Raw genomic sequence first — 26,691 nt, forward strand, 5'->3', positions numbered from 1 at the left:
CAGATAATAACTCAAATAGAGTTTCCTGTGGAAAACATCCGATAGGGTGGAAAGGACACTTGGCACGCTGGTCTTCACCAGTCACACCGAGTACAGGAGTCGGGAGGTCACGTTGCCGTGGTACAAGACGTCGGTGAGGCCGCCCTGATTTAGGACAAAATGTCAGTGAACTGGATATATTGTACAGTGAATTCTGCGAGGATACTGCCGGAACTCGGAGGGCTGAGTTATGGAGAGAGGGAGGGAAGATTGGGACTTCATTCCCTGGAGCGCAGTTGAAAATTTACAAAGTTACATAAACCCGAGAAGGTCAGAGACAGAGGGAATGCACACAGACTTTCACCCAGGGTTGGGTTATCGAGAACCAGACGGCACAGGATTGAGGTGAGAGTGGGTGGAAAGCAGAAAGAGAGGGAAAGATCAGAGAGACGGAGGGTTTAGATAGAACGGGAAGGGGAGGTACAGAGTGCCTGGGGGAGGGAAGGGGAGAAATGTGAGAGGTGGGCAGAGGGAGCAGAGAAAGTGCGGGCGGAGAAAGTTCGAGGAAATAAGGGGAGGAGAGGGGGTAGAGAGAAAGGTAGAGGGAGCGGGAAAGAGCGGGACGGGGGAAATGGCGAGAAAGAAAGGGATAGACGGCGAGAGGGATGTGTCGGTGTCTAGTGGGGAGAATATGGTTGCGACAAGAGGATGAGATGGAGTAGGAGGGAGGGGCAGAGAGAGTGGGGAGGGAATTTGACAGCATCGGGAAGTGAGAGTGAAGGGGAGAGAAGGAGGAGAAAATGGGATTAGTCGCTTGATTCATGTCGACTCCACTGGCTGTTGACAGAGACCCTGGATCTTTTCAGGAATATCCGGGAACAAAGGTGCCGACCTCTCGCAGATGAAACTCCGATCACCATCACAAGGGTTACTCCTTCCGCACTGACTGCAGACGGACGTTCCAGAGGACGCCTTGTACAGGAGACTCCGGCCCACATTCCTATCCAGGAGGGTTAATCAATTTCAACAGAGACAAAACAGCTTCAGTAGAGGACCCGAGCGGAGTCCGTCCCCAAGCTAATCCCATGAATTCGATCTCTCCTAACTGCCTGCGTGAGTTCCCAAACCCATCCCATTCAACCACTCTCCCCCCACGGCCTCGTGTCAGTACCCAGGCAGACAGCACGGCCCCAATGTCTCCCCACAATCCTGTGACCCGAAACTAATCCCACCGAACCGCATCCTCACCAGATTCCTCTGTCAGTCCCCATACGAGTAGAACAGGACCACCCTCTCCCCTCTGATCTGTTTCAGTCCCCGAACAAATCCCGCTGTCCCACCATATAATCCAGCTGCCCAGCTCTTTTCCGTCAGATCTATGTCATTCAGCAAACGAATCACACTGTTCCTCCCTCTCCTCGCAGCCCGGCGACTACCTCCGAACTAATCATATTAACCCATTGTGTGCCCATCGCCCTATACTGTTCTCCAAACTAATGCAGTTGTCCTACTCCCGCCCCTCAGCTCTAAGTCATTCACTAAAGTAATCCCCCTGTTGCTTCCTCTCCTGACAGGCCGGCGACTTTCGCCAAAATGATCCCACTGCACGCGCGCTCTTCTGACTGACATGCGTCAGTACCAAAATAATCCCTGTGTACTGTTCTCTCCCTACTGCCCCCTGCCAGTTTCCGAAATATTCCCACTGCCCTGTCCTTCCCCGGCCGACATGTTCGGCCCCAAAATACTACCCCCTACACACATACAAACAAATCTCAATACCCCTCACTTTTTCCACAAAACTACTTCAGACTGTAAACGAATTCTATTTTCTCCCGTTAGGACTATCACAATACCCAACTGTCACCCGGCAGAACAGTCGAAATCTCACCCGTTTTCGCATTTTCCAATCCAATATATACGGGTTTGGTTCACAAGGTTGCGGGATACAAAGTTCTAGGAAATTTAAATTTACTGTATTAATGCCAAGAATCGAAAACTATGATACGGATCTTCTCTCAGTTGATTACAACAAGAATCTCTTCCACGACTCAGTGAAGGTAGTTTCAGTGTGTTTCAGACCCTAGGCGTGTGTGATGGGACACTGTGGAGGGAGATTCACTTTGTGTCTGACCCCGGGAGTGCGTGATGGGACGGTGTGGAGGGAGTTTCACTCTGTGTTTGACCACGGGACTGTGTGATCGGACGGTGTGGAAGGAGATTCACTTTGTACTTGACCCCGGGAGTGTGTGATTGAACGGTGTGGAGGGAGCTTCACTCTGTGCCTGATCCCGGGAGTGTGTGATGGGACGGTGCGTAGGGAGATTCACTCTGTGTCTGACCCCGGGAGTGTGTGATGGGACGGTGCGGAGGGAGATTCAATTTGTGTCTGACCCCGGCAGTGCGTGATGGGACACTGTGGAGGGAGATTCACTTTGTGTCTGACCCCGGGAGTGCGTGATGGGACGGTGTGGAGGGAGTTTCACTCTGTGTTTGACCACGGGACTGTGTGATCGGACGGTGTGGAAGGAGATTCACTTTGTACTTGACCCCGGGAGTGTGTGATTGAACGGTGTGGAGGGAGCTTCACTCTGTGCCTGATCCCGGGAGTGTGTGATGGGACGGTGCGTAGAGAGATTCACTCTGTGTCTGACCCCGGGAGTGTGTGATGGGACGGTGCGGAGGGAGATTCACTTTGTGTCTGACCCCGGCAGTGCGTGATGGGACAATGTGGAGGGAGATTCTCTCTGTGCCTGACCCCGGGATTGTGTGATGGGACGGTGTGGAGGGAGCTTCACTCTGTGCCTGATCCCGGGAGTGTGTGATGGGACGGTGTGGAGGGAGTTTCACTCTGTGTCTGACCCCGGGAGTGTGTGATGGGACGGTGTGGAGGGAGCTTCACTCTGTGCCTGACCCCGGGTGTGTGTGATGGGACACTGTGGAGGAAGATTCACACTTTGGCTGACCCCGGGAGTGTGTGAGGGGACTGTGTGGAGGGAGATTTACTCTGTGTCTGACCACAGGAGTGTGTGATGGACGGTGTGGAGGGAGATTCAATCTGTGTTTGACCACGGGTCTGTGTGATGGGATGGTGTGGAGGGTGATCCTCTCCGTGTCTGACCCCGGGAGTGTGTGATGTGACGGTGCGGAGGGAGATTCACTCTGTATTTGACCCCGGGACTGTGCGATTGAACGGTACGGAGGGAGATTCACTCTGTGCTTTACCCCGGCAGTGTGTGATGGGGCAGTGCGGAGGGAGATTCTCTCTGTGCCTGTGCCGGGGATTGTGTGATTGGACGGTGTGGAGGGAGATTCACTATGTGTTTGACCCCTCGAGAGTCTGATGGGACGGTGTGGAGGGAGTTTCACTCTGTGTCTGACCTCGGCATTGTGTGATGGGACGGTGTGGATGGAGATTCACTCTGTGCTTGACCCCGGGATTGTGTGGTCGGACGGTGTAGAGGGACAGTCACTCTGTGTTTCTGTGGGATCTTCTCCTGCTGTGGCACATACCTCTTCATCCGTAGAATTGATTTCAAGCAGCCTTGAATCACGGTTTGAACAATCTTGAATCGCTTTGCAGAAAGATGTTACAAACGTGGAAACGTAATAACACCGGTCTTTATTTGTGACCCAATTCTCGGAACAGGTTTGCTCTGGAAATCAGGAACAAAGAACAGTGATACACAGAGTGAATCTCCCTGCACTCTTTTCCATCACACACACCCGTGGGACGCAGAGAGTGAATTTCACGCCATGCGGTCCCATCACGTTCACGTGAGGTCAGGCACAAAGAGAATTTCCCCGCCCCCAGCATCATCCCATCGCACATTAACAGGATCAGGCACAGTGAATATCCCTCCACACCATCCATCACACACTCCCGGAGGAAAATTCCTCAGCACACACGTCAAATAGACACAGATATAGAACATAGATTAGTACAGCACAGAACAGGCCCTTCGGCCCACCATGTTGTACCGACTCTTAAACCCTGTCTCCCATATATCCCCCAAATTAAATTCCTCCATAGAATAATGACTTAAATTTCACTGGTGTATCTGCCTGCACCACTGACACAGGCAGTGCATTCCACGCACCAACCACGCTCTTAGTAAAAAACCTTCCTCTAATATCCCAACACCCTTGAACATCCCTCTCCTTACCTTAAAGCCATGTCCTCTTCTATTCAGCAGTGATGCCCTGGGGAAGAGGCTCTGGCTGGCCACTCTATCTATTCCTCTTAATATCTTGTATACCTCTATCATTTCTCCTCTCATCCTCCTTCTTTCTGCAAACAGTGAAGCCCTAGCTGCCGTTATCTCTGTTCATAATGCATCCTCTCTAAACCAGACAGCATCCTGGTAAATCTCCTCTGTACCCTTTGCAATGCTTTCACATCATTCCTATACTGAGGCGACCAGACTGGACACAGTATTCCAACTGTGGCCTAAACAGGGTTTTATAGAGTTGCATCATTCCCTCGCGACTCTAAAAACAATATCCCTTTAATTATGAAAGCCAACACCCCATAAGCTTTCTTAAATACTTTATCAACTTGTGAGGCAACTTTCAGGGATATGTGGACATGTAAACCCAGACCTCTCTGTTCCTCCACACTACCAAGTATCGTGCCATTTACTTTGTGCTCTGCCATGGTGTTTGTCCTTCCAAAGTGTACGACCTCACTCTTCTACGGGTTGAACACCACCTGCACATTCCTGCATCCTATCAATGTCTCTCTGCAATCTTCAACAATCCTCTACACTATCCACAACACCATCAACCATTGTGTCGACTGCAAACTTGCCAAACCACCCTTCTGCCCCCACATCTAGCTCGTTATTAAAAATCACGAACAGTAGGGGTCCCAGAACAGATTATCAGGGAACACCAGTAGTCACAACTTCCAATCGGAATGTACTCCCTCCCTCACGGCACACTGCTTTCTGCAGGCAAGCCAAACCTCCTGGGATCACATGCATTCTGACTTCCTGAATAAGTCTATCGTGTGGAAACTTATCAAATGCTTACTAAAATCCATTTAGATCGCATCCACTGCACTATCCTCATCTATATACCTGGTCACCTCCTCAAAGAACTTACAGGTTTCGTGGACACAATCTGCCCTTCACAAAGCCATGCTGACTGCCCCTGATCAGACTATGATTCTCCAAATGCCTGTAGATCTGATCTCTAAGAAACTTTTCCGACATCTTTCCCACCGCAGACGTAAGGCCTATAATTACCTCGACTACACCTACTTCCTTTTTTGAACAAGGGGACAACATTCGCCTCCCTCCAATCCACCGGTGCCATTCCAGTGGACAACGAGTACAGAACGATCCGAGCCAGTCTCAGCAATCACTTCCCTTGCCTCGTGGAGCAGCCTGGGGACTATTCTGTCAGGCCCCGGGGAGTTGTCCGTCCTATTGTACTTCAACAACTCCAGCACCTCCTCTCCCTTAATATCAGCAATACTCCTGAGCTTCAACCTCACTCATATTGTCCTCAGTGTCATCAGGTTCCCCCTCTTTCGTGAATACCGAAGAGAAGTATTCAGTGAGGACCTTGCTCACTTGCACAACCAACAGGCACAACTTCCCAACTTTATCTCTATTCGGTCCTACCTTCACACCTGTCATCCTTTTGTTCTTCACATAATTGAAGAATGCCTTGGGGTTTCCCTTACCCTACTCGCCAAGGCCTTCTCATGCCCCCTTCTTGCTCTCCTCAGCCCCTTCTTAAGCTAATTTCTTTCTACCCTATATTCCGCAATAGCCCAATCTGATCCTTGCATCCTAAACCCCATGTATGCTGCCCTCTTCCACCTGACTAGATTTTCCAACTCACTTATCACCCATAATTCCTTCACAATACCATTCTTTATCTTCTTCACCGGAACAAATGTATCCCTAAAATTCTGCAAGAGATCCCTAAACATCAAACACGTGTCCATATTACATTTCCCTGCAAATACGTCGTCCCAATCCCCACCTGCAAGTTCAAGCTTTACAGCCTTATGTTTCTGACCTTCCCCAATTAAAAATATCCCGTCCTCTCAGATTCTATCATTTCCCATGATACTACTAAAGGCCAGGGAGTGTTGGTCACTGTCCCCCGGATGCTCACCCACTATGAGATCTGTGGCCTGAACAGGTTTGTTACCTAATACTAGATGCAACATGGCATTCACCCTCGTCGGGCTATCGACATACTGTGACAGGAATCCGTCCTGGACACACTTATCAAACTCTGCAACATCTAAACCATTGGAACTAATCAGGTGCCGATCAATATTAGGGAAGTTAAAGTTATCCAGGATAACAACCCTGTTATTTTCCCACCTTTCCAAAATATGCCACCCAGTCTGTTCCTCGATGTCTCCGCTGCTACGAGGTCGATAGAATACCCCCAGTAGAGTAACTGCTCCCTTCCTGCTCCTGACATCCACCCATACTGACTCAAAGGAGGATCCTGCTGCATTAGCCACACTTTCTGTAGCCGTAGCGTTATTCCAGACCAGTAACGCCACCCATTCTCCCCCTTTCCCCCGCTCTATCCCTTTTAAACCACTGAAATCCAGGAATATTGAGAATCCATTCCTGCCCTGGTGCTAGCCATCTCTGTAATCGCCACTACATCGTAATTCCATGTACGTATCCAAGCTCTCAGTTCATCACCTTTGTTCCTGTCGCTTCTGGCATTGAAGAGACGCACTTTAGCCCTTCTAACCTACTACCTTTACACCCTTTATTCTGCTTCTCTTTCCTCAAAGCCTTTTTTATATGTTACATCTGGCTTTGCTCCATGCACTAAACTTGCAGTTCTCTCATTATCTTTATCCTCCTCCACCTCACTATTTTCCTCTATCACTCTGGTTCCGCTCCCCCTGCAAATCTAGTTTAAATCCACCGCAGCAGCACTAGCAAACCCTCCCGCAAGGATTTTAGTCCCCCTATAGTTCAGGTGCAACCCGTCCCATAGTAACAGGCCCCACCTTCCCTGGAACAAGACCCAATTGTCCAGAAACTTGAAGCCCTCCCTCCTGCACCAACTCCTTAGCCCCGTATTTAGCTGTGTTTTAACCTATTTCCAGCCTCACTGGCACGTGGCACTGTTAGCAATCCTGAAATTTCAACCTGGAGTTCCGTCATTGAATTTTGCCCCAAACTCCCTAAACTCTCTGTGCAGAACCTCCTCCTTTATCCTATTCACTTCATTGATCCTTACATGGACCACGGCATCTGAGTGCTCACCATCCCTCTTGAGAATGCTGAGAACTCGTTCCGAGACATCACGGTTCCTTGCACCAGAGAGGCAACAGTCCACCCGAGATTCTCAATCTCTCACACAGAACCTCTTATCTGCACCCCTCGCTATTGAATCCCCTATCACTACTGCTCTTCTCTTTACGCTCCCTCCTTTCTGAGATCAGGGCCTTGCCTCGTGCCAGAGACGTGACCAATGCAACTTTTCCCCATCAGCTGTATCTAAAACGGTGTACTTATTGTTGATGGGAACGGCCACAGGGATGTTCTGAGGTCGCCCAGCAACCTGTCTCCGGACTCTTAGGGGTGATTATCTCCCAGAAACTCCTGTCTATTTCTGCCCCTGCTTCACGAATGACCCGAAGCTGATTCAGCTCCAGCTCCAGGTCCCTAACTCGGTTTGTTAGAAGGTGCAGCTGGATGCACCTTTTACAGGTGTAGTCACCAGGGACAATTTGGCTCGCACTGAATTCCCACATCCTGCACTCGACTGCTCCGCTCCCTTAATCTGTTCGTTTTTTAAAACCTCTCGCTGCTTCAGAGGCCGACTTTCACGCGCTTGCGTAGTCGTGCCCCGCCCAAACTGCCGAAGAAATGACATCCACCCTCTCAATCTGCTCGCTTTATAAAATCTCCCATTCTCTCAGAAGAAGAGTGATTCTCGCTCTACAGTTTCTCAACACACCTCACAGCAATGTGTCAGACACAAAGGGAAGCTGCCTCCACACGGTCCCGTCTGCACTATTTTGGTCACACACTCCCAGATTCAGAGTGGAACTCTCTCCACACTTCAGAGGTCATACACGGTGTGAATCTCTCTGGGCACTGTCCCATCACACAATCCCGCTATCAGACACAGAGTGAAGATGGATCCTTACTGTCCCATCAGACATTCCCGGAGTGAGACATAGAGTGAAGCTGTAATGTTACGTCTCACAATCCCGTTGTCAGACACAAAGTGAATCCACCTCCACAACGTCCCATCACACTCTCCTGGATTCAGTGATAGAGTGAAACTTCCTCCACGCAGCCCCATCACACACTCACCGGGTCAAACACAGAGTGAATCACCCTCCATACCATCTTTTCACACACTCCCGATGTCAAGCACAGAGTGACGCTTCCTCTCTCAATGCCTGCCCTGTGATGAGGAGCGGGTGAAAGAGGGGGATGATGCCTCACCTCTTCTGCTGGTCAAGAATTCGCAGATTTGAGCCTTGGTTTCGTTGACAGATCTGTACTTCGTTTCCATCTCAGTGAACTGGTGACGGAGATCGCCGTGCATTCGTTTAAGATCGGACAGATTAGAGTTGAGCGCAGAAAGCTTGGACTGAAGGGATGAGTTTAACTCATGATAGTTTCGGTCGGTGGTGATCTTAGACTGAAGAATCTGTGATACTGAGAGACATGGTAAAGGATGTTTACACGTGAGTCAGCGTCACGCTACCGAACGGGTCACAGAGAGTGTTGTGTCAGTGTCACGGTGAAGCGTGTCACAGTGAAGGATGTGCTTGTGGCACAGTGAGAGGAGTTAGCGTTATCTTGAGAGGCGTGGCTGAGTCAGACTGAGGGGTTATCAATGTCCCGATGAAGGTTTTGCTGTTGTTACCATGGGGGTCTGCGTCAGTATCTTGCGGGGCATGTCCGAGTTGCTGTGAGGGACGAGTCGGTATCACTGTGATGGGAGATTCTGTACCCGGCGAGAGGTGTACTGGGTCACAAGGAAATGTATCATCGATGTTAAGACGAGGAAAATGTCAGAGTGAGGGGCCTGGTGGTGTCACCGTGGGTGGAGTATCTGTGTCATGGTGTGCTGTTCTGATAGAGAGGGGTATGCCTGTGTCACGGTGAGGGACACGTCATGGCCACGGTGTGTGTGCGAGGGTCACGCTGAGCTGTGTCACTGAGAGTACTATGACGTGTGAGTCTTTGTCACGATGCGGTGCGGAGCGGTTCAAGTCGAAGAGCGTGAAGGTGTCACGGTGTACGGTACCTCAGTGTCACGGTGAAGATAGTGTCGGAGTCATTGTGAGGTGTGTGTCGGTGTCGCCGTGAGGAGTTTATCAGTGACACGGTCAGGGTCATGTCGATGTTACAGTGAGGGGCGCGTTGAGGTCAGTGTGACTGCCATGTGTGTGTCACGGCGATGGTCGTGTCAGTGTCGCGGTTAAGAGTGTATTTGTGTCTCGTTGAAGGTCGTGACCGTGCTACGGAAACAGCATTGTTGATGTAATGGTGAATGGCGTGTCGGTGTCAGGACGATTCTTGATTGTGTTACGGTTAAGGCCGTGTTTTTTTCACGGTAAGGGGTGTGTCCGAGTTATGGTGATGGGTTTTAATCTGTGTTACGGTAAGGGGCGTGTCGGTGTCGCTCTGGTGTTTTACAATAACAATTTATTCCACTCTCTTTATTCATAGTCTGACTGAACCCGGAGCCCGTTCCACTCACCATGGATCGAGAGTGTGACCACTGTCACGATGAGGGCGACTGTAACTAGGCAGAGTAGGCAGATCAGACGGTGCGGTCTATTTCCGATCTTCACATTCGACTGTTGAACTGGCACAGCTGTGGAGAGACCACACGACCATAAAACCATAAGATATAGCAGCAGAGTTAGGCCATTCGGGCCATCGAGTCTGCTCACCACTCAATCATGAGCTGATCAAATTCTTCCAGTCATCCACCCTCCCTTGCCTTCTCCCCATAGCCTTTGAAACGCTGGCTAACCAACAGCCTATCTATCCCTTCCTTAAACACACCCAATGACTTGACTTCCACAGCTGTTCGTGGCAACTAATTCCACAGATTTACCACCCTCTGATTAAAGTAATTTCTCCGTATGTCAGTTCTAGCAGGACGTTTATATACATTTCGGACAGGTGGTGGAACGAGCTCCCAGAGAAGTGGTCGAGGCAGATGAATTTGGAAGTTGAAAGTTTCGGGCGAATCTGACGCTTCCAGAATGGCGTCACTACTGTGAACTCTGACCTGTTTGTGCAGTGGTTGGCATCTTTCTGGTTCTCGAGGCACTGGGAGGATCCTCGTCCTCATCGATGCGGGGTTCGTCTCTCCGAAAGTTCAGCTCTGAGTATGTGGAGGTCAGATCATCTGGGAGAGACAGTCGGACAGGCAGATAAGAGAGAGAATGAGACAGCGGGAGAGAATGGGGGAGAGACTCGCGGAGAGAGAAGAGACGGCAGAAGAGAGAGAGATTGGTAAGCGAGGGGGAGAGAGGGGCTGAGAGACTGCGAGACAAATGGTCTGGGGGAGTGAAAGGAGAGAGAAGAGAAGAAACGGTGAAAGCGATGGGCAGGAACCGGGAGATTGCGATGGCGCAATGGGTGGGAAAACGCGAGAGCAATGGGGAAAGAGAACGAGGTGAGAAAGGGGAGAGAGAGTGAGAGACAGAGGGGGAGAGGAGACTGTGCGGGGGGAAGTGCAGAAAGACGGGTAAAGTGAGAAGGGAGTGAAAGGTGCGGGAGAGAGCGAAAGAGAAGGGAGCGTGTGCGGAGAACAGTGGGAGAGGGATGGGGAAGAGAGAAGATAATTTGAGAGAGGGGAAAGATTGAGTGGAAGAGCTGCGGGGAGAGGGACATATAGATGGATAGGGAGGAACTGAAGGCATGAAGGTGAGATGAGCTGTAAACAGAGACAGAGAGAGGTGGGGAGAGCGGGTGGTGTTCGGCAGGGGATGACAGTGAGAGGAAAGGGCAAATATCATCAGGCAGTGGGAGACAATGGGGGACAGAGTTTGATGGACGTACAGGGTGAAAGAGGAAGGGAGAGAGGATAGAGAGAGGAGACGGGGTGAGAGAAGGGGAGGGAGGGGAAACAAGGGAAAGGAAGAGTGAGAGTGTGGTTTAAGTTTTATACTATGCCCCCTCCTCACCGTCTCTCCCACTGTCCTCCCTCCTCTGCACCCCGGCATATACATCACAGACAGGAGAGCGCCAGTGGAATGCCATAGATACAGATGACATCACTGGAGTAGAGCAGGGTAAAACAGTAACAGAATGCAGTGTAAAGTGCTACAGTTACAGATAAAGTGCGGTTCAGGCAGACCATAAGGCCCAAGGGCGTCGGCGAAGTGAACTATGAGGCCAAGAGTACATCTTATCGGAATAGTGGACTGCTCAATAGTCTGATAACAGCGGGGTAGAAACTGTCTTTGAGCCTGGTGAAACGTGCTTTCGTATCTTGCACCGATAGCAGATGATGGGGGTGTAAGAGAGTTATCCAGGCTGGCTGTCTGCTTCAGCGACGCCGCGGGAAGTGCAGAGAGAGTCCGTGGCGGTGAGGCCTGATTTGCTGAGCTGTGTCCACGATTCTCTGCAGTTTCCTCCGGTCACGGAGGGAGTAGCTTCCTTCCCAAGCCGAGTTGTATCGTGATTGGATGCTTTCGGTGGTGCATCGGCAAAGATGTGCGGAGTTCCACAGTGTCCGTGTCCGGTCCGGTCCGGAATCAGCGTTCCGGTTCTCGATCCGGTCCGAGTGTTCGGACTCCGGGTCTTGCAGCTGTCCCTCCCGGCCCCTTTGAGCCTGTTAAGATCATCCTGGATCAAAGAGGCGCGCCTTTGGCCAATTCGGCTGCCGGTGTTTATAAAGGGCCGTGGGACGGAGACCGGGCGGGTGGTCGTTTTGTTCTGTATCCTGTTCTGCCCTGGTTGCCGCCCTGCTCGGAATCCTGCTCTGCCCTGGTTGCTGGGATGTTCTGTATATGCTCAATCCGGTTGGTCTTGTTCCCTGACTTCTCTCCTGTGCGCTGGTCCCGCTGTTCCGCCTTATTCTCCTTGCTTGCGCTGTCTCGCTGTCGGTTGCCTTTCCCAATTTACCAATGTACCCGGTGGATCACTGTAGTTTTGCCGCTTACCCTGGACCCAGCTTACTACCCGTTGCTTCCGTCGGGCGGTTCCGCCCAGACATCCGCTGCCCGGCGGGGGTTCTGTCTCTTCCTACTTGTTGCCTCCGTCAGGTGGATCCGGCCGGACTGCCGCTACTCGGCCGGTGTTCTACCTTTTTCACCTATTACTCCCGAAAGGTTGTGCCCTGCAACTGCCCAGGTGTCCGCGACTGACCCTTGCCTCGGTGTTTTCCGCCTGGGAGGATGCCCTGCCCGGGATCCATGTGTCCCGCCCTAGGGACTCCTAGCCTTTCCTCCTCTCGTTGCCCAAGGGTTGTGCCCCTAACCTGCCCAGGTGTCCGCGACTGGCCCAGGCCTCTGTGTTTTCCGACTGGGAGGCGGCCCTGCCCGGGATCCCTGCGGCCCGCCATGAGGAATCTGCCTGCTTGCCTGCCCCGAACTGTGGGATCTGCCTGCCTGCCTGCCCCGAACTGTGGGAATTGCCTGCCTGCCTGCCCCGAACTGTGGGATCTGCCTGCCTGCCTGCCTGCACCGAACTGTGGGATCTGTCTGTCTCCCTGCCTGCCCCGAACTGTGGGACTTGCCTGCCTGCCTGCCCCGAACTGTGGGATCCACCTGCCTGCCTGCCCCGAACTGTGGGATCCACCTGCCTGCCTGCCCCGAACTGTGGGACTTGCCTGCCTGCCTGCCCCGAACTGTGGGATCTACCTGCCTGCCTGCCCCGAACTGTGGGAATTGCCTGCCTGCCTGCCCCGAACTGTGGGATCCTCCGGCCTGCCTGGCTCGTCTGAACTCTGGGATCTCGTCTAAACTCTCAGATTCCGCCCCTCCTACATTAACCCTCAAATTGCATGACATCCCCATCCTGTCCTCCCCCTGGTACTTCAGTGTCTGCGTCCTGCGTTTGGGTCCATCCGGCCCCTCCTTACAGAACGACCACCCCACGCATGGACCCAGAAACACAGGCACTGGAGGCTAGTTCTCGACACCCTGGGGTCCTCTCTGCTCTGGATATTCTCCCCCCCCCACCCCGCCGTACGTCCCTGGTCCTCCAGACCCGCTTTGGTAGCCAGGTGGCTCCCATGGTGTGGGGCGGGGGGTGTGGGGACGATACTGTCAGGGTCCGGTCCGGTCTGGAATCGGCGTTCCGGGTCTCGATCCGGTACGATGGCTCCGGACTCCGGGTCTTGCAGCTGGCTCTCCCGACCCCTTTGAGCCTGTTAAGATCATCCTGGATCAAGGAGGCGCGCCTGAAGCCATTTCGGCTGCCGGTGTTTACAAGGGGCCGTGGGACGGAGACCGGGCGGGTGGTCGTTTTGTTCTGTATCCTGTTCTGCCCTGGTTGCCGCCCTGCTCGGAATCCTGCTCTGCCCTGGTTGCTGGGATGTTCTGTATATGCTCAATCCGGTTGGTCTTGTTCCCCGACTTCTCTCCTGTGCGCTGGTCCCGCTGTTCCGCCTTATTCTCCTTGCTTGCGCTGCCTCGCTGTCGGTTGCCTTTCCCAATTTACCAATGTACCCGGTGGATCACTGTAGCTCTGCTGCTTACCCTGGACCCAGCTTCCTGCTCGTTGCCTCCGCTGGGCGATCCGGCCGGACTGCCGTTGCCCGGCGGGGGGTTCTGCCCCCTCCAACTCGTTGCCTCCGCTGGGCGATCCGGCCGGACTGCCGCTGCCCGTCGGGGGGTTCTGCCCCCTCCAACTCGTTGCCTCCGCTGGGCGATCCGGCCGGACTGCCGCTGCCCGGCGGGGGGTTCTGCCCCTTCCTACTTGTTGCTTCCGTCGGTCAGTTCCGGCTGGACTGCCGCTGCACCTGCACAGGTGTCCGCGACTGGCCCAGGCCTCTGTGTTTTCCGACTGGGAGGCGGCCCTGCCCGGGATCCCTGCGGCCCGCCATGAGGAATCGGCCCGCCTGCCTGCCCCGAACTGTGGGATCTGCCTGCCAGCCTGCCCCGAACTGTGGGATCTGCCTGCCAGCCTGCCCCGAACTGTGGGATCTGCCTGCCAGCCTGCCTGTCCCGAACTGTGGGATCTGCCTGCCAGCCTGCCTGTCCCGAACTGTGGGATCTGCCTGCCTGCCCCGAACTGTGGGAACCTCCTGCCTGCCTGCCTGCCCCGAACTGTGTGATCCAAATGCCTGCCTGCCTCGTCTGAACTCTTGGATCCCCCTGCCTGCCTGCATTAACCCTTAAATGCCATGGCATCCCCATCCTGTCCTCCCCCTGGTACTTCAGTGTCTGCGTCCTGCACTTGGGTCCATCCGACCCCCTTTCCTGACACACAGGAACGTGCCAAGCTGACAGAGGAGCCAAGACGGTCTGACGGGGACAGAGCAGTGGACACGTGAACACAGGAACACTACAGCACAGCGGAGAGTGGGAGGGAGCTTAGCTCTATGTCTGACCCCGGCATTGTGTACTGGGATACTAGACCCTAGAACCTGGAACACTACAGCACAGCGGAGAGTGGGAGGGAGCTTAGCTCTGTGTCTGACCCCGGCATTGTGTACTGGGATACTAGACCCTAGAAACTAGAACACTACAGCACAGTACAGGCCCTTTTGCCCTCGATATTGTACCGACCCATGTATTCCTCCAAAAACGTACTGAACCGACACGACCCCGTAACCGTCTATTTTTATTTCATCCATGTGTCTGCCCAAGAGGCTCTTAGACACCCCTAATGTTTTTATCCTCCACCACCATCCCTGGCAAGACATTCTAGGCATCCAGAACACTCTATGTAAAAAGAACACTTACCACTGGTCTCCACTGAATTTCAATTCCTTAACTTTTTATATATGCCCACTGGTTTTTGCTACCCTGGGAAACAGGTACTGGTCATCCACACTATATATACCTCTCATAATCTTGTCACTTTCTATCAGCCCCTGTCGTCCTTCTACGCTCCAAAGAGAAAATTCCCAGCTCTGCAAACCTTGCCTCGTAAAACTTGTTTTCCAATCAGCCTACATCCTGGTAAATCCCCTCTGCACCCTCTCCATAGCTTCCACATCCTTCCTATAATGAGATGAACAGAACTGAACACAATACTCTAAGTGTGGTCTCACCAGAGATTTGTAGAGTTGCAACATGACCTCACTACTCTTGAACTCTATCCCCCTATTAATGGAGTCCTGAATCCAATAGGCCTTCTTAACTACCCTATTAACCTGTGCAGAGACCTTGAAGGATGTATGGATTTAAACCCTAAGATCCCACTGTTCATCGACACTCTTATGTAACCGACCATTAACCCCGTACTCAGCATTCTGGTTTGTCCTTCCAGAATGCATCACCTCACACTTGTCCTGATTGAACTCCAGCTGCCACTTTTCTGCCCAACTCTGCATCCTGTCATATAACCTTCGGCAAACTGCAGCTCCATCCACAACTCCTCCAAACTTCGTGGCATCCACAAACTTAACCAGCCATCCTTTCCGCCTCTTCATCAAGGTCATTTAGAAAAATCACAAAGAGCAGGGGCCCTAGGACAGATCCTTCATGCACTCCACTGGTCATCGACCTCCAGGCAGAAAACTTTCCTTCCATAACTATCCTCTGCTTTCTTCCTTTATGCCAATGTATTTATCCAAACAGCCAGGGTTCCACTGATCCCATGCATCATGTCTGTCTGAATGAGTCTCCCGTGGGGACTTTGTCAAATCCCTTACTAAGTCTATGTAGACGACATCTACCGCCCTACCCTCATCAATTTGTTTTTGTTACCTCTTCAAAAATCTCAATTAGGCTCGTGAGGCACGACCTTCCCTTCACAAGGAAACACGTGACCAGCAGCAGAAGCTCCCTTTCAACAGGTGAACTTGCATGGAAGGTCAGGGTGAGTTAGCCGGTGTGGACACAAGGTGTTTAGTGTATGAATTCACGTACGTGGTAAATTAGACAATGAAGGTACTCGTCTGTAAATATATCTCTGATCATTATTGCAAGGAGAGACTCTTGGAAAACATAGAACTGGAAAGAGTGCAGACGGAGGTTGCAAGAATACTGTCTGGACTCGATGGCGGGAGAGACAGGGAGAGGTCAGGAATGTTGGGACTATATTCCTTGGAGTGCAGGAGTGACCTTTCAAAGGTATTTAAAGCCACGAGGTGGAGAGACAGTGTGAATACGCTGAGTCATTTTCTATCGTCTTGGAGAATCGAGGACCAGAGTTCACAGGCCTATGTTGAGAGGGAAAACAAAGAAATATGGAATCGGGGCGCCGATTATCAACCTTTTGTTACCCGGATTGTGGTCGGTCCATGGCACAAACTGCCAGCGGTAGTGGTCGAGGCAGATGCATTAGAAACTTGGGCACATGGAAGTATGACACGTGACCCCTTCAGAATGGCGTCGGTACTGTGAACTATGACCTGTTTGTGCAGTGACTCGCAGCTCGCCCGGTCCCGAGGCAATGGGAGGATCCTCACCCTCATCGATGAGGCGTTCGACTTTCCCAAAGATCAACTCTGAGTCGGTGGAGGTCTGACTGTCTGGGGAAGAAAGTGAGAGAATGAGAGAGAGAGAGAAATGGAAGCAGGAGAGACCCGTAAATAATGGGGAAGCGGTGACGACAGAGAGAGAAGACGATAGAGTGGGAAAGAGAGGACAGAGAGGTAGGGATTTGAAGTGAGAGAGAGGTGGAAGAGGGGAAAGAGCCGTGGAGACAGAGCAGGAGAGTGAGGATGAAAATGATAAGTGGAGCGAGAATTGAGCGATTGGAGCGATGGGCGAGAAAATGGGAGCGATTGGCGGCGAGAGGGGACGGGCAGAGAGAGGGAAGGAGTAAAGGGAGCGAGGTTATGCCTGAAGAGGAGTGAGACTGGAGAGAGGGATAGCGAAAGAGAAGGCGTGTGTCGGGATTGGGAGGAGAAGTTTGGGAGGCAGTAGAGTGCGAAACAAAGGGAGCGAGAAAGAAAGGGAGAGGGATTAAAAAGAGGGTGAAGAGAGAGGGGAGAGCGTGAAGAAGAGAGAGACGGGGTGAATACAGAGTTGGAAGTGTGTGGAGGGGGAGTTGATCGGAATATTTGGGGAGGGCGAGAGGGGGTGAACGGAGAGACAGACTGAAATAGGAAAGAGCAAAAGTGGAGGGGAGAAGTGAACGGTGAGGGAAAGAGTACAACGAGAGCGGTAGAGAGCGTTAGAGAGCAGGAGTGTGAAAGAGAGAGAACAGAGAGTGTGGGAAATGGGAGAGTGGGGAAAGAGTAGATAGAGGGGACAGGGCAACAGTGAGAGCAGGAACCGTAGAAGGGGAGAGATGTGGAAAAGACAGAGAGAATGGTTGGGGAAGGGGAGATAGCGCGAGAGGGAGGGTGAGAGATAGGAAAAAAGTGGGCCAGAGAGGAAGAAAAGAGGATGAGAGAGGATACGCGTGTGAGAGATGGCGGAGAAAAGGAAGGCAGTGTAGAGAAAGGAGAGTAGGTTAAGAGAGTAGGGTTAGAACGGGGAGGGTTTAGTACAAATTTTACAAAGTTCACGTTCTTCACAGACCTTGCCACTCTCCTCCCGCCTCGCCACTCCTCCCAGGGCTTTTTCCTGCTCACCGGCCATGCCACAGCACTCACTGCTCTCGCACCACGCTCCCCCACCCCCGAGAACACAGCTCTCCCTCCTCAGCGTCCCCAGTTTAACCCCCTTTCACGATACTCCCACCACACAAAAAATCTCATGACGTTATCTGCACCGACGCCACCCAGAGAAATTCCTCATCCCGTTCCACAGCCCTACCTCTATAACGCCCCACCTGTTGCTCTGCCTCCACTCCGACCCTTCCCAGAGCGCTCCTTCCTCACCGACCCTCCCATAGAGCCCGTCTCTCATTCCTTTCCACAGCCCCTCCCTCGATACCGCCCCACCTGTTGCTCTGCCTCGACTCCGACCCTTCCCAGAGCGCTCTCCCTCCTCACCGACCCTCCCTTAGAGCCCATCTCTCATTCCTTTCCACAGCCCTCCCTCTATAACGCCCCACCTGTTGCTCTGCCTCGACTCCGACCCTTCCCAGAGCGCTCTCCCTTCTCACCGACCCTCCCATAGAGCCCGTCTCTCATTCCTTTCCAGTCCTCCCTCTGTACAACCCCGCCTGTTGCTCTGCCTCCACTCCGACCCTTCCCAGAGCGCTCTCCCTTCTCACCGACCCTCCCATAGAGCCCATCTCTCATTCCTTTCCAGTCCTCCCTCTGTACCACCCCGCCTGTTGCTCTGCCTCCACTCCGACCCTTCCCAGAGCGCTCCTTCCTCACCGACCTTCCCATAGAGCCCGTCTCTCATTCCTTTCCATAGCCCTCTCTCTGTACAACCCCGCCTGTTGCTCTGCCTCCACTCCGACCCTTCCCAGAGCGCTCTCCCTCCTCACCGACCCTCCCATAGAGCCCGTCTCTCATTCCTTTCCACAGCCCTCCCTCTGTAGAACCCCGCCTGTTGCTCTGCCTCCACTCCGACCCTTCCCAGAACTCTCGCTCCTCACCGACCCTCCCATAGAGACTGTATCTCATCGAGTCTCGCACACATTGCCACTGACCTATTGTCTCACTGTGAATAATTAGGATTAACAGTGCGCTTTCCATGAAATTTTTCGACAGGAAGAGATACATCAGTGAGCAAAGTCAAACCAACAAAGTGAAACTGACTTCCATTCGTCTGGACCCGGGTAACAGAGAGGGTCTTGAAATGACGTTCCACATACGATACATTCGGTTCAGCTGTGGACAGAACAGTGAAAGTTAGAAACAGGGTGAGGCTCCCTCCAAACCGACCCATCACACACTACCGGGGTCAGACTCAGAGTGAATCTCCCTACACCACGACCCATCACACACACCCGGTGTCAGAAACTGAGTGAAACATTCTCCGCATGTTCCCATCACACACACCCGTGATCAGAAACAGAGTGACTCTCCCTCCACTCCGTTCCGTTATACAGACCCGCGGTCAGACAGACAGTGAAGCTGCAGCCACACCGTCCCTGGAGGATGTGACTAAGCACATTGATGAAGGAAGAGCAGTAGATGTAGTGTAACGGATTACAGGAAGGCATTTGATAAGGTACTCCACGCAAGGCTTATTGTGAACGTAAGGAGACATGGGATCCAAGGTGACATTGCTTTTTGGATCCAGAGCTGGCTTCCACAAAGAAGGCACGGAGTCGTTGATAGATAGATAGATGGATAGATAGATAGATAGATAGATAGATAGATAGATAGATAGATAGATAGATAGATAGATAGATAGATAGATAGATAGATAGATAGATAGATAGATAGATAGATAAATAGATAGATAGATAGATAGATACTTTATTCATCCCCATGGGGAAATTCAACATTTTTCCAGTGTCCCATACACTTATTGTAGCAAAACTAATTACATACAATACTTAACTCAGTATAAATATGATATGCATCTAAAATCACCCTCTCAAAAAAACATTAATAAATAACTTTTAAAAAGTTCTTAAATAGTTTACTAAAATACATTGAATGGTAACTTAAGCTCAGTCCTAACCCCGGCATTTTAACATATCTTGCCCCTGGCGGTTGAATTGTAAAGCCGAATGGCATTGGGGAGTAATGTCTCTTCATCCTGTCTGAGGAGCATTGCATCGATAGCAACCTGCCGCTGAAGATGCTTCTCTGTCTCTGGATGGTGCTATGCAGAGGATGTTCAGGGTTTCCTCGTGTCATCTTCTGCATTGAGGTGGATCACCAGTGGAGTACCGCAAGGACCCTTACTCTTTATGATGGTTATAAATGACCTGGATGAAGAAGTGGAGGGATGGGGTAGTAAGTTTGCTGATGACAATAAGGATGGAAATGTTGCCTATGGTATGGAGGGCTGTTAGATGTAAACGCGGGACATTGTTAAGATGCAAAGCTGGGCTGAGAAGTGTCAGATATGGTTGAACGCAGGTAAGTGTGAAGCGGTTCATTTTGGTAGGTCAACTATGATGTGCCTTAGGTTTTCGATGTTTCTATCTTTCTATCACACATTCCCGGTGTCAGACACAGAGAGAATCTCCCTTCACACCGTGAGATCAAACAATCCCGGGGTCTGAGACAGAGTGAAGTTCCCTCCACACGTTCTCATCCCACACTCTCGGGATCAGACACAGAGTGAAGCTCCATCAACAAACCCCCATCACACACTCCTCGGGTTAGAAAGAGATTGAATCTCCCTCACTCCGGCTCTGCCCCACTCACCTCCCGATGGAGACGGTGAGTCCGGTTTTACGATCTGCATTGTCATGTAAGTCTCGCTGTCGTCCATCCTGTCGAGGATCCTCTGCGTCTCTGAGCTCAACGAGACAAACAAACACCAGATGAGCAGCTGATAAAGAGAGGAGCCGAGAGCAGGGGGAGGAATTGCTGCGGGAAAAGGACATTCAGGCTGTGAGAGGGGATGGTCCGGATGGATGAGTGTGGCGGGGGGAAGAGTGGTGAGAGTGGGGAGAAACAGAGGGAGGAGGGAGTGAGGGGAAGGCTAGGGTATGGCGGAAAGAGAGTCGTGATTTACAGGGGTCAGAATGGGGTATCACTGAAAGAAGGGGAGGGCAAGGACTGGGAGAGAATGGAGAGAGAGTGGTTGAGAGGGAGGATTGTTTGAGAGATTCAATTTCGCCCATCTCTCCAGCTCTCCTTTTTAATCCGCTTCCACTCTCTCCTCAGCCTTTCTATCTCCCTGCCCTCTTCACTAAACTTCTCTTTTTGTCTTCCCACCCTCTCTACTCCACTCTCTCCCGATCACAGTAAACGTAACCGGACTGAAATGTACCCGGGCCGTGTTTGGATTCCCGGGAAAGTCGAGGTCCACTGGACAGTGCAGATTAGTTACATCTTCCACAGAAAGCAAAGGGGGGAAGTGAAAGGATTTTTTTTAAATGGGGGTGAGGGAAATGGCTAAGAGGGTGGTGGTGTGGGAGGCGATGTGCCGGAGCGGGGAATGGTGTGGATTCAGAACCAGAGTGATTCTCCCTCTTCACTCCCTCTCTCCCTCTCATCCATCACCAGCACTCCAGCGTTCCTGTAGTCTCCAACAGTGTGTCTGTCTCAGAGATAATAAGTGTGTGTGAGAACAGAGGTAGAACTGAGGAGGGAGGGGGAGTTGAGTGAGATTTGTGGAGGGCTGATGAGTTTGGAGTCACTGGGTGAAAGTGGTGCGAAACCACACGACCAGCCTGTACTCGCAGAGACGTAGAGAAACTGAGGACCGAGAGATCGATATCCGGTGGAAATGAGCAGAAATAACACCAACGGCCTGCAAGGAGCTTGAACATGTGTCTGACCCCGGGAGTGTGTGATGGGGCGGAGTGGAGGGAGCTTCACTCTGTGTCTCTGTCCCGGATGTGTGTGGTGGAACTGTGTACATGGGATACATTCTGAGTCTGACACCGGAGTGTTTGATGGGACGTTGAGGAGGGAGCTTCTCTCTGTCCCAGTCCCCAGGAGTGTGTGATAAGACAGTTTTGGGGGAATTATACCCTGTGTCTGATCCCGGCAGTGTGTAACGGGCCGGAGGGGAGTTAGATTCGCCATGAGCCTCACCCTGCGTCTGACGCCGGATGTGTCTGATGGGACAGTGTGTAGGGACCTTCATCCTGTGTCTGACCACGGGAGTGTGTGATGGGACGGGCTGGTGGGAGATTCACTCTTTGTCTGACCCCAGGAGTATTTAATGGGACGGTGTGGAAGGAGATTCACTCTGTGTCTGACCCCGGGAGAGAGTGATGGGACGGTGTTTTGGAAGATTCACTCTCTGTCTGATCACAGTAATGTGTTTTAGGAGAGTGTTTTGGGAACTTCACTCTATGTCTGCCAACAGGAGTATTTGATGGAACAGTGCAGAGGGAGCTTCACTCTAACTCTGAACCGCCGAGTCCGTGTGATTGGGCGGTTGGGAGGGGGTGGATTTTCACTTTACAGCTGACGCCTACAATGTGTGATGGGCCTGTGTGGAAGGATATCAGTTTATGTGTCTGTCTACCGGCGTATGTAATGGACGGTGTGGAGAGAGATTCACTGTTCATTGGCCGTATATTTCAGAGCAGACGATGGGGCGAAGCAACATTGTTCTAACTCTGTTTCAAAACATCTTGAAATAAATTCAAAAGGGAAAGAGAGACGTTTAATATATCCACACGAGAGTGAAGCTCCCTCCATTGCATCCGATTTTATACTTCGGGGTCAGACACACAGAGAAGCTCCCTCTACTCCCTCTCACCACACACACCCGGGGTCAGTCACAGACTGAATCTCCGTCCACACCGTCCCATCACACACTCCCGGGGTCAACCACAAAGTGAATCTCCCTCCACCCTGTCCAATCACACTCTCCCGGGGTCAGACACAGAGTGAATCTCCCTCCACACCGTCCCATCACACACTCCCGGGGTCAGACACAGAGTGTATCTCCCACCACAACCGTCCCATCACACAGTCCCGGGGTAAGACACAGAGTGAATCTCCCTCCACACCGTCCCATCACACACTCCCGGGGTCAGACACAGAGTGAATCTCCCTCCACACCGTTTGCATCACACACTCCCGGCGTCAGACCACAGAGTGAATCTCCCTCCAAATTGTCCCGTCACACACTCCCAAGGTCAGACACAGTGAAGCTCCCTCCGTACCGTCCCATTACACACCCCCAAGGTTAGACACAGAGTGAAGCTCCCTGCAGACTGTTCGATGAACTACTCCCCTTGTTAGAAAGAGATTGAAACACCCTCCATCCATCCTTGTCCCACGCACCTCGATGGACACGGTGAGACCATTTTTAAGAGCTGCACATTCATGTAACTCTCGCTGACGTCCATGCTGTCGAGAATCCTCTGAGCTCAGCGAGACAAACTAACACCAGCAATGAAATGGGGGCTTTTAAAATGGGTTGAAAGTAGAGGCAAATGCGGTGGTGGTGAGGGAGTGGATGTGTAGCGGCATTGTGTGTGTGTGTGTGTGTGTGTGTGTGTGTGTGTGTGTGTGTGTGTGTGTGTGTGTGTGTGTGTGTGTGTGTGTGTGTGTGTGTGTGTGTGTGTGTGTGTGTGTGTGTGTGTGTGTGAGTTGTGTGTTGTGTGTGTGTGTGTGAGTTGTGTGTGTGTGTGTGAGAGAGAGAGAGAGAGAGAGAGAGAGAGAGAGAGAGAGAGAGAGAGAGAGAGAGAGAGAGGGAGAGTGAGCGCCTCCGCACCGTCAGAACCAACAGTCTTGGGGTCAGACATAAGTGCATCCCATCACACACCCCAGTGATCAGACACAGTGTGAGGCACACTCCACACGGCCCCATACACTCTCATGGTGTCAGACACAGAATGAATTTCCCTCCACACCGGGCTATCACACACTCCCGGGGTCAGCCACAGAGTGAAGCTCCCTCCACACCGTCCCATTACACACTCCCGGGGTCAGACACAGAGTGAATCTCCCTCCACACCGTCACATCACACACTCTGGGGTTATACACAGAGTGAATCCCCCTCCACACCGTCCCATCACACATTCTCGAGGTCAGAGACTGAATGACTCTCCCTCCTCACCGTCCCATCACACACTCCCGGGGTCAGACACAGAGTGAATCTCCCTCCACACCGTCCCATCACACACTCCCGGGGTCAGACACAGAGTGAATCTCCCTGTTCACTCCCTCTCTCCCCTCTCACCAATCACCAGTTTCACCGCGTTCCTGTAATCTCCAACAGTGTGTCTATGTCAGAGATAATAAGTGTGTGTGAGACCAGGTGCAGAACTGAGGAGGGAGGGTGAGGAGAATCTCCATCCACGCAGTCCCATCACACAATCCCCGGGTCAGACACAGAATGACGCTCCCTCACCATCGTCACATCACTACGCCTTACTCAAACACATACTGAATATCATCCACGCCGACCCATCACCTTCTCACGTAGCCATACACAGGGTGAAGCTCCCTCCACGACATCTCATTTCAGAATCTTGGAGTCAGTCCCAGAATGAATTTACCTCCTCACTATCCAATCACACACTCCTGGGTCAGTGTGAAGCTCCCTTCGCACCAGCCCTTCGCACCCTCCCGGGCTCAGACACAAAGTGTATTCTGTCCACGCTGACCCATCACGTACTCCGGGGTTCAGACTCAAGTGAAGCTCTGTTCACACCGTCCCATCATTCACTCCCGTGGGTCAGACGCAGAGTTAGTGTCCATCCGCACCGTCCCATCACACACTCCCGGGGTCAGACTCAAGTGAAGCTCTGTCCACACCGTCCCATCATTCACTCCCGGGGGTCAGACGCAGAGTTAAGCAGTCTACACACCAATTCATCGCACACTACAGGGGTCTGACAAGAGTCAATATCCCTCCACACAGTCCCGTTACACATACCCGGTGTCAGAGGCAATCTCCCTTCTCTCCGTCCAATCACACTCATCAGGGTTTGGAGGACTGGAGGATATCTCATGCTGTTCGGTTGTTTAAAAATTGTTTAACTGTCATCCGGTAAATGTGCGGTCCGTAGTAGGTAAATTATTGGAAGGAGTACTAAGAGATAGGATCTACGTATTTGGATCGACAGGGACTTATCAGGGACAGTCAACATGACTTGGGCGTGAGAGGTCATGTTTAACAAATCTATTAGAGTTTTTCGTGGAGGTTACCAGGAAAGTGGATGAACGGAAGACAATGGATGCTGTCTACAGGGATTTCAGTAAGGCCTCTGAGAAGATTCCTCATGGGAAGTCACTTAGGAAGATTCAGTCGCGAGGTATAAATGGTGAGGTAGTATATTGGATTAGTCATTCGCTCAGTGGAAGAAGGCAGAGAGTGATAGTGGAGGATTGTTACCCTGAGTGTTGGCCTGTGAGTAGTGGTGTGCCACAGGGTTCAGTGCTGGGTCCATTGCTATTTGTCATCTGTATCAATGGTCTGGAAGATAATGTGGTGAATTGCACCTGCAAATTTGCTGATGATACAATGATTGGAGGTCTAGTGGTCAGTGAGTCTCGGCCCGAAGCGTCGACAGTGCTTCGCCTTATAGATGATGCCTGGCTTGCGACATTCCTACAGCATTTTGTGTGTGTTGATTGGATTTCCAGCATCTGCAGACTTCCTCGTGTTTGCAGATGGAGTTTACAACAGACAAGAGTGAGGTATTGCACTTTGGAAGGAAAAACCATGGTAGAACACACAAGGTAATTGGCAGGGCACTGAGGAGAGCAGTACACAAGAGGGATCTCGGAATACAGATACAAAATTCCCTAAAAGTGACGTCTAAAGGAAGAAAGGGCAGTAAAGAGAGCTTTTGGTACATTGGCCATTATAAATCAAAGTATTGTGTAGAAGAGTTGGAATTTTATAGTGAGGTAGTATGAGGCATTTGTGAGGCCGAATTTGGAGAATTGTGTGCAGTTTTGGTCACCGAATTACAGGAAGGATATTAATAATGTTGAAAGAGTGCAGAGAAAATTTACAAGGACATACAGACACAGAGTGAATCTCCCTCCACACCATCCCATCACACACTCCCGGGGTCAGACACAGAGCGAATCTCCCTCCCAACTGTCCCATCGCACACTCCCGGGGTTAGACACAGAGTGCATCTCCCTCCACACCGTCCCATCACACACTCCCGGGGTCAGACACAGAGTGAATCACCCTCCCAACTGTCCCATCACACACTCCCGGGGTCAGACACAGAGTGAATCTTCCTCCACACCGTCCCATCACACGCTCCCGGAGTCAGACACAAAGTGAATCTCCCTCCACACCGTCCTATCACACACTCCCGGGGTCAGACACAGAGTGAATCACCCTCCCAACTGTCCCATCACACACTCCCGGGGTCAGACACAGAGTGAATCTTCCTCCACACCGTCCCATCACACGCTCCCGGAGTCAGACACAATGTGAATCTCCCTCCCCACTGTCCCATCACTCACTCCTGGGGTCAGACACAGAGTGAATCTCCCTCCCAACTGTCCCATCACACACTCCCGGTGTCAGACACAGAGTGAATCTCCCTCCACACAGTCCCATCACACACTCCCGCGGTCAGACACAGGGTGAACGTCTCTCCACACCGTCCCATCACAGACTCCCGTGGTCAGACACAGAGTGAATCCCCCTCCAAACTGTCCCATCACACACTCCCGTGGTCGGACACAGACTGAATCTCCGTTCCTTCGTCTCTCTGCCCCACTCACCCCGGGAAGGAGACTGGGAGTCCGTTGTCGTGAATTTCACGTTCACGTAAGTCTCACTGTCGTCCATCTTGCCGAGGATTCTTTGCGGCTCTGAACTTAGAAAGTTAAAGTGACCGTTGACAAAGGAAGCCCGTGTTCATAGGGGAGTTTGACCGACAGCAACAAACACCAGATCAAGGGCCGATAATGAGAGAGGCCGAGAGCAGGGGAAGGAAGTGCGGGGGAGGAGAGAGAGAGCAAAGGTGTGACGGCGATTGTCTCAACAGATGAGAGTGGTGCGTGCAGAAGCAGTGGGAGTGACGTGAAACTGGGGGAAGGAGAATGAGGGAACGTCAGGGGAGGTCGGAGAGAGAGAAGTGGGTGAAGGGGACAAAGTGGAGAGGGTAGTGATAGGAGGGGCTTTAGGTGGGAGTGAATGGGTA

General features: G+C 51.9%; 1 protein-coding gene across 1 annotated transcript; it reads right to left on the bottom strand.

Moving 5' to 3' along the window:
- Positions 1 to 771: 771 nt before the first annotated feature.
- LOC140720765 (uncharacterized) lies at positions 772 to 26,286 on the bottom strand. The gene is made up of 10 exons (XM_073035602.1): positions 26,270 to 26,286; positions 20,305 to 20,399; positions 18,736 to 18,807; positions 16,483 to 16,602; positions 10,237 to 10,356; positions 9,697 to 9,813; positions 8,430 to 8,645; positions 3,490 to 3,632; positions 1,868 to 1,932; positions 772 to 979 (listed from the first exon to the last, which is right to left on the bottom strand). Exons 2-10 carry the CDS (start codon positions 20,369 to 20,371, stop codon positions 799 to 801), a joined length of 1,101 nt encoding a protein of 366 aa, XP_072891703.1. The 5' UTR covers positions 20,372 to 20,399; positions 26,270 to 26,286; the 3' UTR covers positions 772 to 798.
- Between the last annotated feature and the right edge of the window lie 405 nt (positions 26,287 to 26,691).

The sequence above is a fragment of the Hemitrygon akajei genome, unplaced genomic scaffold (genome assembly GCF_048418815.1).
Source record: "Hemitrygon akajei unplaced genomic scaffold, sHemAka1.3 Scf000046, whole genome shotgun sequence".
In the NCBI taxonomy this organism is placed as follows: domain Eukaryota; kingdom Metazoa; phylum Chordata; class Chondrichthyes; order Myliobatiformes; family Dasyatidae; genus Hemitrygon; species Hemitrygon akajei.